Consider the following 15,884-nt stretch of genomic DNA (forward strand, 5'->3'; position numbering starts at 1 on the left):
TGGTGGTAATGGGGGTTTTTTGGACGGAAACTATAATTTAAATCTTTTTACTATGTTCAATCTGAATTTACTTTAAAATAAAAACATCTATATTGATTCTGACTTTTCTACATCCAACTCACAGGTGTATCATTGCTTTGAGAAAAAAGATTATTAATTTATCCCTTTTAGAAGTGAAGATATGGTCATTTGTTCTGGGAATGTCAATGCTCAGGGTTTAACAGGTTAATCCCCTCGCTGCCAAGTAATCAAGGGGACCGATAACCGATATTTGGAACCGATATACATTTGCAGTAAAATCAGAAAATCTTGGTGTCAAAATGTAGAATAACACAAACTCCAACACAACTTCTTTGAAATGCATTTAAGCATATATTATATTTAATGAACCTTTAAACATCTTACAACTGGTTTCCTCTCTGTGCCCTTTTCTTTAGTGCAGCCATCTGCAATGAGTTAGAGAGAGACAGAGAGTTCAAAGTGGGGCTGCAGGCTGACATGCTTAACTAACAATAATGCTTAATTTATTATATCAAAACAATGCCTGTCGATCTAGCATAAAATCCCAATAAGCTGCGAGCAACTGCAAAACACTAGTGCTAGCTAATGTTTTGCAAAACATTCAAAGTGAGGCTATTACAGTAGACTAGTGTTGTCACGATACCAACATTTTGGTTTCAATACCGATACCAAGTCAAGAATTGCGATTCCGATTCTTTTTCGATACTTTTCTTTTATTATTTTCATGATCAATAAAATTGTAGTTTATCTGTTAAGCGTTTTCTTACAACATGGTCTCTTCTTTATACTTGAGTTTATGTGATTTCTTTGATAGTTAACTTTATATTTTATTAACATGTAATAGTACAGTAATATAAATAATTATTGACAAAATGTACATTGCAGATGTTAGCCACATTGGTAAGTTTGCTAAAAAGATAGCCATATTAGACAGTTATCATTGCCATTAATTGCCTCGTCAAACTACGAAAACATTCGTTTGTCACAAAATAAATTACACTTGTTTGACTTCGATTTGAGGGCATGGGCTTGAGCATGATGTAATTATGTTATCTATCACATTCGCTAACCTGTCTGTCATTAAATTCTGTAAACAGCTCTGGATGCCGGTCGGCGAGGTGCTTAGCCAAGTTTGATGTGTTGGCTCCCTTGGTTTGCAGGGACCTAAAACATTTCTTACAGACAGGTCTCGTGGTGTCCGTAGGCTTGCCCTCACTGTCAGAGATATAGCTCAAATACTTCCACATTTCGCTTCTGGCGTCTTTTTTCAGCTATCAGACAATATTAACAATTTTTTGCAAAACGAAACACAAATGTAATACCAAGCCTCTGAATTAGCCCTGAGTGAAAAAATGCTAACGCACTTAGCACAGAATTCACGGTATAAATACTTTATTACGTATCGGATCTGCAAAAACAAGATATCAGATTAAAGCTAAAATTCCACATATTCTAGAAATATAAGTAGCGGAAGCAAACCCAGACAACACACAACGTAGCTTTACGGAGCAAAAACGGCATATATGTCTTACCTTTTGCTGTTTCTGATCAAAGGTTGTGTTCAATGGCATTAAAACGAGAAAAACGCTGCTGAAGGTTAATCCAATGTCTCTGTGTCACTTTGAAATGATTACTGATAATCCATCATATTTATGTCAATAACGGAGTTGCTCCTGTGGGGATTGCCAACAGTACTGAATGTATGTAAGTCGCTTTGGAAAAGCATCTAACAAGTGACATGTAATGTAATGTGTATGACAGCTTCCGGTTTTGGGCATTCTGGCTACGCATCACTCATTCACCATGGGTAATGTTTGGATAGGAACTTCCCTCTCGATTCTATTGGCTCTAACGGTTAAAAAGAGGTGTCAATCATCAAAATCGACCGAGGGGGGCCAGAGATATGAAAAATGCACCCAAATGACCCCAGAAGTGGGTTTTCTTTTCTAAATCTCTCTAAAAATTTCAAATTTCACTTGTTTTGCATCAATCTTGATACAGGGTACTTATTATATGTTATAGTTTGGATTCCTAAAGCTTTTAGTCTACTAACCATTCAAGGGTGGTTTTCACTATAAGTAATGTTTTTCTTTTGGACGGACAATATAATTTAAATTTTTTTACTATGTTCAATCTGAATTTACTTTAAAATAAGAAAATTCTATATTGATTCTGACTTTTCTACATCCAACTTACAGGTTTATCATTGCTTTGAGAAAAAAGATTATTAATTAACCCCTTTTTAGAAGTGAAGGTATAGTCAAAAAATGTACACGGCTTACAGCATTCGTACGTATTTTCAACAGGAAATGCATTTTCTAGTTCTCTCTAAAACACACACACACACTGGCTTTTTCTTGTCTCTAACCCTTATCTCTGTTTCCTCTCAGACGACACACACCATGACCTGCTGACATCATCACACATCCCCTTTTACTCTCCTAAAAAATGGCTTCGCCCAGCTGGTTTTCACCGTGGCGACGGTCGCTGCTGCTTATCCTTGCTACCTGTTTCCTGTCTGAGTCCGCCTCGAGCACGCACTTCCCCAGAGACCTGGAGCCAATAAGTGTGGTCGGCTCGGCACGTGAGTGGACTGTTTGAGGGTTACAGAGATGTTAATGCTGTAATGGTCAGAAACGTTGCTATTAGAAACAATGCACGACGTGTTCTGGAAGTAATATGGTGTTTACATTAGCAAGCATCGCTAACACTCAGAGCTAAGCTGTACTGGAGAGAGTATGTGTAAAAAAGCAGAACAAAAAAAAAATGAACTCACCTTGTGGTAAACCTGAGAGAGAGAAAAAGCATTTGAGCTCCATACTGTTTCAGAAATAATCCTTGAAGTGGTTTGGAGCATGATATGGCGTTTAATCACGGCAGCATTTAGCTGCATCTGAGTAGATTGCCTGCTCGTCACAGAACTCACAGTGTGCCTGTATGGTGCTCAAAAGGGGGCGAGGCCAGCAGAGAATCAGCCATTCTCTAACAGGGGGACACAGGGGGATATGAGGGATGTCTAAAATGCATGATCTGTTTGGTATTTTGAGCAAAACACATAGACATGTTTTTTTTGTTTTTTTTATATATTTTTATATATCTGATACCCATAATTTAATTGAGAGACGTCCTTTTAAGAACATTTGAAGTCGTAACGTCTAGTCCTTCACCAATATTCTCTTTCAGCAGTTTTATGCTTCATATTTTTAAATAATGACTTATACATTATGCAGAAAAAACAGTAGCACAAATAATTTTGATGCATGGCTTGGCGAGAAATTCTCAAATGATTCTACCGGATAGCTCGTAGCTTCCTGTTTTAGCAGCCCTGATGGGAGCTGTAGTACTAAACATCAGAACATAGTCCTACAATTCTCTGACATTACAAAGACTCAGATTGTACCAACAACATGGTTCTCCTGTCCTCAAAGACCTCGTCTGTCTGTTGGGGATTCACACTGCTCTCTGTCTGCAGAGGTGTACCAGTTTCCAGGCTTCCAGGGTCTGCTTCAGGACAACGACACCCTGCGTCTGGGTCTGGACTTTCAGAGGCTGCTGCGCATCAACCACATGCTGTACATCGCTGCCAGGTCACACACACACACACACACACACACACACACACACACACACACACACACACACACACACACACACACACACACACACACACACACACACACACACACACACACACACACACACACACACACACACACACACACACACACACACACACACACACACACACACACACACACACACAAGCTCTAATCGAGACGTTCTCTGCAGCACCAGCCAGACGGATCAGTTTTACAGAAGGTCAACCTTAAGACCCATGGCCCAGCACCTCACCCATAACAGCTTGCAAAGATAATAATTTGCTTTCACACTATTCCATGCCGCTTTACAGAAGTACACTTTCAATAACAAAGGGACCTGTGCACTGAAGCGTCTTAATATCGTCCGTTTCCAGCAGTGGCACTCAAAGCGGGGATTTGGTTGTAAGAATATTAACAGTACCAAAATGTCCAATCCAAAAAAAGCTGATGCAGAGGGAAGGTTAAAGATTAAATGATGGCTCGAAATGAGAGCCTGCATGGCAACTTACACATCAAGGGCACCATCACGGAGCTGTGACACAGCCTGCATTCACACACTGCGACCAGCCCTATCCAAACCCTTTCTACGTCTCTGAAATAGTGAGTGACAGGCTGAGATAACCCTAACCCTAACCCTCTGAGGGTAACCATAATGCTGTGGCTGGGGATGGAATTGAGTTTGCGCCACTCTATATCAACAATTCCCAGTGTTTTCTTCCTTTGAATGTTAAAATGCATTCTGGAAATTGAGAAAATGACTTGCTTCATTAGAAGTGGATCGAATCTGGGCACACTGAGCACAACATTTATTCTACCAGATCTTCTGATGAGTGCACCTGTGTTCTGACCTCTGTAGGGATCACGTGTTTGCAGTGAACCTGACGACAGCTTCAGAAGAGTTTTTCCCTCAGCTGGTGAGTATATTATAAAATAAAACTGATTATTTCTGTGTTTTTCGCTTCTTGAAAACAGATTTGTGAGTAACGCGTTACACCTCTGGGTTTGAATATATGCTGGAGCTTTGAACTTCTAAACCACAGAAAAAAAGTTTTCCTAGATGATTATTTCTATTTAAAGTGGACCTATCATGCTATATTTGAATGATATATTGTAGGGCCATACCTATATAAGGTATATTTATATGTTTTCTTTTTCAAAATACCAAACAGATCATGCATTTTAGCCATGCCTCATTTCGCTCTATTTTGCTCTCCTCCACCCTGTCTTTGCATGCGCTGCAGCTGACCACGCCCCCCTGCAAAGGAGGGGGCCGAGTTACGAGCGTCATGTTACCATGCTGTTACCATGCCACGGCAACCTCTCATTCCCCTGATAGGTGGAGAGTTGGCCATATAGGCGGAGCTCCTCCGTCCTGACGTCAGAGAATGTTCAAATCTGGATCAGTTTTTATCAGATCCGTTGCAGCCCCGTTTTTAGAGATTTGGGTATGGAGGAAAATAGAGAGGGTTGTGTTTTCTGACACTTGGTGAGTTCCCTGGAACACCGGGGACACATATTCATGTATAAAAGACGTACAAAAGTGCATTTTGCATGATAGGTCCCCTTTAAGCAATGCATTTATGAAACTCCACAGTAATTACAATTCTAAACACTAAACACTTGATATCATTTTTCATACTTTTTTTAAAACAGAGGTTAAAGAAGCTTCCTATTTTAATCTGTGCCAGTGGAGTTAGCTGCTCAAAGGTTAACGGATGCACACAGACCCGAGCCATACTAAAGGATTCTGAATATGAATTGCATGGCTATAAATGTTATAGAATAGATAGAATAGAATAGGGAGGGATGAACCCCTCTTTAATGGTCACACATGCAGAGCACACAGCACACACAGTGAAATTTGGCCTCTGCTTTTAACCCATCCTAGTACCAGGAGTCTAGTACTAGGAGCAGTGGGCAGCTATTGTACAGCGCCCGGGGAGCAATGGGAGTGTGGGGGGAAGGGGGGTGTCCGGTGCCTTGCTCAAGGGCACCACGGCAGGGCAGGAGGTGAACTGGGACCTCTCCAAGTAGAAGTCCACACTCCATATTTAGGTCTGGTCGGGGACTTGGACCAGCGACCCTACGGCTCCCAGTCCAAGCCCCTACTGACTGAGCCACTGCCGGACAATATATATATTATATATCATGCTAACTCACCATGACCAGTGCTGTAAGGGTCAGTGTGTTCATGACAAACCAACATGGTTCCTCATGCAGAATACACAGTATGTAGATTGATGCATGCAATGATCTGCCCTCACCATTCAGGGTCAACACCTTCATCCTTTTGGCATATAGAGGAATACCATTTAGTTGATGAACTATCCTAACAAAAATATATATATATTCTGTATAGTTAAGTTCATGACAACTGTGAGGGGGGGAATTTTTTCACAACTAATCTTCTTAACTTATATTAAGGCTTAAAATGATGCATAAATGATGTCAAAGAACCATGACCTCTGTGTACTGTTACAGCCTTATTTCACATAAGCCTTTTTCTCATCTGAACCTCTGTCTGGCGACTTAGGTCTGCTAATTGTCTGAGTTCCTGAGTGTCAGACGCTTTCTCACAGACTGGAAATACTTTCTTTAGTTGAGCCGAGGTTAAAGTGTGGGAGGAAGCTGGTATTACACCACCGTAATGGAGCCACTTGTAATTTGGTAATTGAAGCCTGGTATCTTCTTAGTCAGAAGTTTCAAACCTTTTAGCCTCTCTGGTAAGAAATGTTTTCTGGTGGACAAAAAGACTAACAAAGCTTCGTTTCAACAACCACAGTGGCTAAAATCTACCAACATCCCAGATGTATCTGTGCTGCTCCTCTGATTTTGACTCACATACTGTAAACATCTCTCCCTAAAAGTGGCGAGAGCAGCATCAAAGCTGGCGGCTGACAAACTGCAGAATATCTTTTGCAGAAAAAGCAGTAACTATCAGAGCAGCAGAACAAACCAGAGCATCTTGTGAAGTGGGAGACAGCACAGAGTCCCTTTCATCTGCAAACCTCTTCCTCATCACAGACAGTGAAGGTTACAGGGTGGCACCTGAGGTAATGGGCCTCTCTGTCTATTGTGCCTCCAGCAGCTCTTTGAAGTGAGATGTGACTTTATTTATCAGTGATCAGACATCAGCAGCGCGACTGAAGTCCACCTTCTGCATTTCATTCTCCCTCTCTGTGTGAGAAATGTTTTTAATGTTTCAGGTATAACAGGTCCAACTGAGACAGGATCAGGCTACTCACAGAATAAGTCATTTTCTGCCACTAGGTGTCTCCAAACCAAATCAATGCTGTCATAAAGTGGGAGTTGTTGCCTTCACCATCATTGTGGTCTTTACAGTCAGAGAGCAGTTATCCACATAGCTCCTCCGACACAAACAAATTCTACATTTTCTTTTGAATAATGAATGTCTCTAAAAGTGTATTTTACCACTGGATGAAAAGCTTTTATTAAACAACACAGCTGACGTTTACTAAAAGGAGATGCAATGCCACTTCAGGCGACCAAATGTTGACCTTGATTGAAACTCAAACATCTCATCATAATTCATTTTTATTTGTGATCAAAAATCACAATCACAAGTCGAATTATACTCTCTTATTGTCTGTCTGTCTGCTCACGCTGAATTAATAAGTTAATATCCTGTCAGATTCAGATCTGTGCTGTACTCTGTGTTTCAGAAGCTGACTTGGCGATCTGAAGACGTCAGCAAGTGTACGGTCAGAGGAAAGAATAGCGTGAGTTTCTTCTGCTTTTCCCTTCTTTTCTTTCCACCCCTTTTGGCTTTTCACCTCATAACTTCCTGTTCCTCTACCATGTCCGGTTTTCTTATACTGCATACAGTTTAATTTGAGTATTTATGGACGAATGGTTTAAAAAATGCTAAATATGCAGATGAAATCATCTTACACATTTTGTTATTTGTGAACAGCAGAGACTCTGTAAACTAGTGTTTCATCTCAAGCCGCACGATTTGGAAAAAAAACCTAATTCTGATTAAATGTAATGATATTGAATTGCAATATGATATGATACGCAGCTGGTATTACACCACGTCATGTAGCCGCTTGCAATTTGGTAATTGAAGCCGGGTCTCTTCTTAGTCAGAAGTTTCAAACTTCTTAGCCTCTCTGGTAAGACATTTTTCATCCCATCCCAGATGTCATACATCCCAGATGTATCTGTGCCGCTCCTCTGGTTTTGACTCACATAAGCATCGTTCCCTAAAAATGGCGAGAGCAGCATCAAAGCTGACGGCTGACAAACTGCAGAATATCTGAGCAGCAGAACAAACTAGAGCATCTCGTGATGTGAGAGGCAGCACGGAGTCCCTTTCATCTGCAAATCATCCTTCACTAGCTTTGAAAGATATATTAAATTGATCATAGTGCAATTTGTTTCCTTACGAAACAAATAAGGTAAGTCTATAGCACTACGATGTTTAGGCCAGCATATCTGTGCAGTTCCACAAAATTAATTCTAAATGATATTAAACGCATATTTACCATATTGCAATTACAACAAGATGTGGAATAATTGTGCAGCCCTAGTTTCAACCCTGACAGTCGTGATCAATAAGTGTTTGTTTGTTGGGTTTTAGGACGAGTGCTACAACTACGTCAAAGTGCTGGTGCCGCGAGATGACGAGACGCTGTTCGCCTGCGGTACCAACGCCTTCAACCCCACCTGCAGGAACTACAAGGTGAAGTGACTGTCAGTGCTGCGGTAGGCTGCACACTGAATATATACCCCACATCTGTTCTAACACATTATCTTCCACCAGGGGTGTCCATTTTTATGTGGCCCTCAGCAAATTCAGAAAGTATGGCCCAGTGAAAAAAGTTTGGACACCCCTGTCTTAGACTCTTTCCCCAGCTCCATACACATCTATTCTCTTGTAATGGTTTGTCTTAATATCTGAACGGAGAAGAACAGGAAATACACTGCAGACTATCCTTTTCTCGAGAAAAAAAACTAAACCGAAATAAATTCAGGATAAATTACATACGCAAACCAACATACTAAAATGTTTCCTCTTCCTATTTAAATAATTATTTTTTCATGGTACATTTTACTACTGAAATAGTAAGAACATACTGTTCTTATTACTTTATTGAAATTATTATTCATTTATATGTTGCTGTTTTGTTGTAACAATAAACGAAGTAGATGTAGCTTATATATTTACTTCACAGAATGTAATAACAACAAGAGTGTATAGGTGTGTTTTTATGTTTATGTGCATGTGTGTGTTTTCACATTTGTGTGTTTTTGTTCTATTGCTATCCTTCTGATTATCCAATAACTTCATCACTAGCGTCAGTTATCCCGCAGAGAGGCATGTCTCAGGGACGAGGACACTTTTATTCTGCCAGCGTTCCTTTCACTCGTTCAGTTTCTAATTGAAAGTGTCAGACAGCTCGATACCTCTTCAGAACCATACACATGCCTTGACAAAAAACACTATTTCGGGTGTCAATCCAGTCGTAGTCCCTTTTTATGCTGCTGCAGCGCTGAGGGTTAGAGTGACAGGAGCTAACCCTGTTTAGCTTCCTAGCTCTTTGAAACATGCGCCCGTATATGAGGAGCTTTTCTCCTTTTGTTTAAGAGTTTGGATCCAAAACGAGATAAAAAGCACTGTAAAGATGCTGTTGTATTGCTTGCTTGATAAATAAAATCAGCTTGTACTGAGCAGGAAATCATTAAAGAGCTATTTCGAACACTCAGGATGCTGCAGTTTCAAGATCCTCAGTGAGGAAGCATTAGCCATTCAGCTAACGTAGCTTCTGAACAAACTGTTATAATCAAAACAGCTGCAGGCTGACAAAGAATTATCATCAGAGAGCTATCAGCTTGCCTAACACAACAATGACATTATCACCGGCATTTTAAATAAGATGCTATGCTGAGAATATAAAACAAAATAAGAAAGGATATGAAAGGGAACTGCATACAGCATCGGAGGCACACAGTCTTGAGATACATGAACATGCACCAACAGAAATACATGCAGTAGTGGAGAGTTGGCAAAGTGGAGAGGCTACTAGTTGTTCAGCACCCGGAGCAGTTGGGAGTCCGGTGCCTTGCTCAAGGGCACCTCGGCAGTACAAGAGGTGAACTGGCACCAGCTACCAGTCCACACTCTGTATTTTTTTGGTCCGATTTGGACTTGAACCGCAACCCTTCGGTTCCCATGCCAAGTCCTGGTTCGGTTCCCAGCCCAAGTCCCTACAGACTGAGCCACTGCTGCTAGCCAAAATAAGTGCCAGTCTTCCATAATTATGTCACTATGTTACGGTAGTAAACAAATTAGTCCAATGGAGGTGTTTGTTGTTTTGGAATTGTCCCTCCCCTTAGTTCAATTTAAATGCACACACATTAACATGTATCACATAAACACAGCGATTTGCAACGTTTCTAAAGTCTCTCTTTTATAATTACATTTTAATAAGTAACCGATAATTAACATGATATTTACATTTAAACTCCATCAATTTAACAAAAATAAAAGATACAAAATGATAAGATACAGATAAGATAAGATAAAAATACAACTTTGAACTTTTAATGTTGTTGTAATGTTACGGGCCTGGGATCAGCAGGTTGTTCCATAATGAAGATGTTAGAAAATCCTAGCGTGCAAATATGTTTTTGATGCTTCTATTGTTAACAAGTTCCTAATATGTCTAAATTAATGATACAGTGAAGGAAATAAGCATTTGATCCCTTGCAGATTTTGTAAATTTGCCTACTTACAAAGAAATGAACAGTCCATAATTGTAATGGTAGGTCTATTTTAACAGTGAGATTAAGAATATCAACAAAAAAAATCCAGAAATTGATATTATATAAAAGATTAAAATGGATTTGCATTTAACTGTAGGAAATAAGTTCTTCCTCTCTGACGAACCAGCACCTTACTGTGGTAGAGAGGTTTGTGTGCCCTGATTAACCTGGGGGCTGGGTTGTCTGGAACCTTGTGTTCCTGGTAGGGTCTCCCATGGCAAATTGGTCTCAGGCAAGGGGCCAGACTAAGATTGGTTCAAAAGACCTCATTTTTGTGTCGCGTGTCACTCGTGTCGAGACCGTGTCACTGTTGGTCCGTCCTGTCCTGTTGTCTGCGGTCTGCGGAGCCCTGCTCCCACCTGTAGAGTACGGCTGTGCTGAGGTGGTTTTCCCCTGGAGAAGTCGCGAAGAGACGGAGCGGCTCCACCGGCTGCTGCCTGCTTTCCACCTGTCAGGTGTCTACGATCTGCGGAGGCCTGCTCCCACCTGTAGAGTACGGCTGTGCTGAGGAGGATTTTATCCCGGAGACATCGCGGAGAGACGGAGTGGCTCCACGCTTCGGGCTGGGGCCTGCTTCCACCGGGCGTGTGCTGCTGTGCGGAGGAGGATTTGCCGCGGCTGGGGCCTGCTCTCCACCTGTCCTGGTTCTGCTGTTGCGGAGGCCTGCTCCCAACTGTCGTGTGCTGCGGTGTCGTGTGCTGGTTTGCTGAGGAGACCTTTTACCCCGGGGATACCACGGAGAGACCGGAGCGCTTCCACGCTGCTGCTTTCGCCTGTCCTTTGCTGCTGTGCTGATTTGCTCCAGGAACATCGCGGATACTGTGTGCTGGTCTGGGAAAATGGCCCATATCGTGATTCTGCTGTGCCTATTAACTGTTTTGGACTATGAGAAGATCTCTAGTCATCCTGAGAAGTCTACTGGATTCAGGTCTGTTCTGCCACAGTGGGCATCCCCTGCAAAGGGTCGGATGTGTCGGATGTGTCACTTGTGTTTCCACCGCTCAGAGCCCGACTGGTGCTGCGTCATGGCGTCACCGTTTACGTCGCTGATTTTCTCCCCAACGCCGCTGACAACAACAACAATGGCGGACTGCGTCGGGTCGATGATCGTGTTGCTTTTAATCATACGAAGCCAGATTAGATTAAATAACTACTTCTCAACCCTTATACTTTTCTCCAGAGTGTCGTGGTTCATTGTTTATTAATGTGGTTCAGCGGCATTTGCAGACCGCTGCAGTGCTGCTCTTCCACCGGAGTTTAGTCTACCGTTAACTCACGGCAGCGTCCGCTGGAAATATTCACTGTCTGACCATCACAAAAGCAGCTGATTCATATCCCCCCCCCCCCCCCCCCCTATAAGTGAATGTGTTTCAGTATGAATTGACGCTGTTTGGCATCACAACACTATTATGAAAGTTTCTCTGGTATAAAATGGGTGATGTTAGCATAGCAACCAATGCTAATCTGACTATTTTGACTACTTGTTGCTATCCTATTGTGGCATAAGCCGTTTTCTACAGGCACATTTTACCGGCGTATTTTTCATTATGATTCTACTTGTGATAGTCGGACATAGCAACCTGTGTAGCCAATGTTTTGATTCCAAACGATAGCTGCTATAATAAAAAACACAACGTCTGCCTGCTCTCCACAATGATCAATAACAGCGAACGGATGGTCAAAGTAAGGTAAAAATAAACAGAATCACACTCAGCCTGGTTAATGTTGCCTGACTTTATAAAGTGTGTTTTTTTTACAAGTGTGTGGTTGCGTTCTAGTCACTTTGCTCAGCGCTACTGCTTGTCAGAACTTTTATTTGCCGTACTCGCCATGAACTCAGGTTAATCTCGCCCCCCTCCGACGTAAGCGTGAAGTATTGGTTCTTGGTTCTTGCCGGGCAGCCGAGTGGGGCCAGATAAGAACCAGTTTTCTGTGCTTATAGCCGGCCCCGCTGCGGTGGAAACAGGAAAAACCAGAGCTTAATCAGGTTCTCACCCGGAACCGGCCCTGGAACCGGTTTGGTGGAAAAGGGGACTAGTCTTGCCCATGGTGGAGAGGTTGGAATCTGATTGATTGATTCTGTGGACAGGTGTCTTTTATACAGGTAACAAGTTCATATTAGGAGTACTTTTTTTAAAGGAAGAGGACTTATGTAACTGGCCAGTGGGAGCCAGAATTATTGTTGGTTGCAAGGGGATCAAATACTTATTTCCCACAGTTAAATGAAAATAATTTTGTATCTCTTATATGATGTACATTTCTCAATATTCTGTCTCTCATTCGTCAAATAAACCTACCTTTACAATTATAGACTGTTAATCTATTTGTAAGTGGGTAAACTTACTAAATCGGCAAGGGATCAAATACTTATTTCCTCCACTGGGTATCTTTTTTTCCTCATATTTTTGATATGGCTTTCAAATTCAAATTGGTATCCATGACCAATTCTACATTTGAACTCATGACTGTTTCTTTTGTGATGCATACCTCTCTCCTGTCAGATGGCGTCCCTGGAGCAGGTGGGGGAGGAAGTGGTGGGTCAGGCCCGCTGTCCCTTTGAGTCTGGGCAGTCCAATGTGGGACTGTTTGCTGGTGAGTCCAAAGTGACTGTCTGAAAAAAGTGCTTTTCTGGTAATCTGCACTTTTGGGTACAGGTATATTCAGATATAAAAGATGGAATTCATTAGTGATTTAAAGGATTTTTCATATAGGTATTTACAGTACAGCATTACAAATCCTTAACAACAAAACTCAACAAGACTGGGGAGTATGTACAGGGTTCCCGCGGGGTCTTAAAAAGTCTTAAAAAGTCTTAAATTTGATAATCTGAATTTAAGGCCTTAAAAAGGTCTTAAATATGACCAAAAAAATAAGAAAGGTCTTAAATATGATTTAGAAGGTCTTAAAAATGATCGGATTTGAAAGGTACTTCTGTGTTGAGATCGCGTCTAAATGTGTTTTGGGGGAAATGTCCGGGCTGCAAAGTAACCAGTACGGTGAGAGCCTTTCAGTTCCCCCCAACAATTTGTATTGAAATAAATCAACATGGAACCAGTAATCACTAACATTGTTTCCACCGGCCCCTTATCGGAGAACACCCAGCTAGTAACCTAGCAAGCAAGCTTCAGCTAGCGGCAGTCAGAAACTCATGTATCTTAGAATCTACTTAAAAATAAATATGGGGAAGTGTAAGTTCAACCGTATTTGGTTGGAAAACATCGAATTTAGTGCTTGGTTGAAACCAGTGGAGGGGAACGTGTTTGAAGCCCGCTGCACCTTTTGCAAAAGAAATTAGCGTTTGTTTTGCTAATGTGTTAATTATTTAAAACAAATAATAATTTGAACAGTATCTTTTTAACTATTGATTACCCTGAACCTATAATTCAACTGCAAAACCAATACAAAAATAAATTAAATAAATTATCCATTTAAATAAATAATATCAAAATAATAAATACCAATAAACAAGATCAACAAATATTTTGGAGTGCACTTCCACAAGCTATTAAACATGTATAAATATGATAAATAAAAATAAATTAGACTAAAATTAATTGGATCAAATATGTTGTAGTGCACTGTCACAACCTAGCAAAGCAAAAATAATTTCGTAATTGTGGCAGGCCAAAATCGTAATTGCGATTAAAATATGATTAATTGCACAACCTAACACACACAGACACACTTTTTGTCTAACACGCTAACACAGTGCTGTACTGTTATGCCTTTACATTTACTTTGTAAGTAATTATGGGACGTATTTCTTCTTTCATCGCAATTTTCCTTCATACTTTCTTGCCGTGAAATAGGTCTTAAATTCTATTCAAAGTGGTCTTAAAAAGGTCTTAAAAAGTCTTAAATTTGAGTAGGCGAAACCTGCAGGAACCCTGTATGTAGATAGTTCCAAATTACTGCAGACCAGAACAAATCTTCGACAACACGTTTTCAGAAAAATTACAATGTCATGCACAATCATACACAAAGCAAAATATTTTGGTTGAATTCATATTAGTATATGGGAAAACAAAGAAATTCCTTAATTTTAGTATGTCAGAATAGTTCTCAGCATGAACATTAAACTGCAGCTGTTGCTCAGGCGGAGACTTCTACTCGGCCACCATGACGGACTTCCTGGCCAGCGACGCCGTCATCTACCGCAGCCTTGGGGATGGCCGGCCCGTCCTCAGGACCGTCAAGTACGACTCCAAGTGGCTCCGAGGTGAGTCACAGGGTTTGGTTAGTTTGGACCAGGTAGGTACTGTAGGTGCAGGTGAGGGGAGTTTTTTGTAGTTGATCCGGGTGTACCAGCCAGAGCAGTTGGATGAGGATGGGGGTGATGTGGTCAGAGGATTAGATGCAGTTGATGCTCCGGGCTGCAGACTTCTGTATGATTTGAATCAGAATCAAAAATCCTTTATTATTTCCACAGCAGGGGAATTAACAGTGTTACAGCAAAAGTGGCATAGCAGGTAAAAGAAAAAAGGCATCCAACAATACAGAAAAGCACACATTATACTAGAATAACAAATAAAGACAAATAAGTGGGTAAGTGCAAATCCGTGGCTAAAAATGATGCGCAGCAACTTCAGAACTTAGTGACATATATAATGTAACGTGTTGGGACATTATAACAAAAAAATAAACTGTTGGGATATTCATTATGATGATGGTTTCCACATAAAGGTGATTATGCACAGTATTTCAAGAAAAGGGTCTATATTGCACATTGCCATTTTGTTGCACAAGTTGCACAGTCTGTATTGTGTGGGGGTCTACCAGGGGGACTGGTGGTTGTACAGTCTAACTGCTGCAGGAAGGAAGGACCTGCGGTATCTCTCCGTGAGACACCGCGGTTGCAGAAAGCTGTCACTAAAGGAGCTGCACAGTGCAGACAGGGTGTCCTGGAGGGGGGGACACGTTGTCCAGCAGGGAGGACAGCTTGGCTGCCATTCTCCTGTCTCCCACCACCTCAACAGTGTCCGGAGAACCCCCCAGGACAGAGCTGGCCTTCCTTACCAGTCTGTTCAGTCTCTTCCTGTCAGCAGCCAAGATGCTGCTGTCCCAGCAGGCCACACCATAAAAGATGGGTGATGCCACCAGAGTCATAGAAGGTCTGTAGGAGGGCCCCCAGCTCCCCAACAGACCTCAGTCTCCTCAGCAGATAGAGTCTGCTCTGTCCCTTCTTGTAGAGAGCAGTGCAGTTAGCCGACCAGTCCAGTTTATTGTTCAGATGAACACCCAGGTATTTGTATGATTCCACAATCTCAATGTCAGCTCCCTGGTTGTTCACTGGTGTGGGGGGGAGTGTTGGGGCCGTCTGAAGTCCACCACCAGCTCCTTGGTCTTCCCTGCGTTGAGCTGGAGGTGGTTCCTCTGGCACCAGAGGGGGAAGTCCTGCATCAGCTCCCTGTACTCCCTGTCGTCCTCGTTGGAGATGAGGCTGATGATGGCAGAGTCGTCAGAGAACTTCTGCAG

General features: G+C 41.7%; 1 protein-coding gene across 1 annotated transcript in view; it reads left to right on the top strand.

The window, feature by feature from the left end:
* LOC117479235 (semaphorin-6D-like) overlaps nucleotides 1-15,884 on the top strand; it is an 82,709-nt gene that overhangs the window by 17,159 nt on the left and 49,666 nt on the right. Inside the window, 7 exon segments of the mRNA XM_034126258.1 lie at nucleotides 2,412-2,605; nucleotides 3,494-3,608; nucleotides 4,477-4,534; nucleotides 7,304-7,360; nucleotides 8,224-8,325; nucleotides 12,911-13,001; nucleotides 14,506-14,628. Of these exon segments, the coding sequence (XP_033982149.1) occupies nucleotides 2,470-2,605; nucleotides 3,494-3,608; nucleotides 4,477-4,534; nucleotides 7,304-7,360; nucleotides 8,224-8,325; nucleotides 12,911-13,001; nucleotides 14,506-14,628 (682 nt within the window). The 5' untranslated portion in view covers nucleotides 2,412-2,469.

The sequence above is a fragment of the Trematomus bernacchii genome, unplaced genomic scaffold (assembly GCF_902827165.1).
Source record: "Trematomus bernacchii unplaced genomic scaffold, fTreBer1.1, whole genome shotgun sequence".
NCBI classification, from domain to species: domain Eukaryota; kingdom Metazoa; phylum Chordata; class Actinopteri; order Perciformes; family Nototheniidae; genus Trematomus; species Trematomus bernacchii.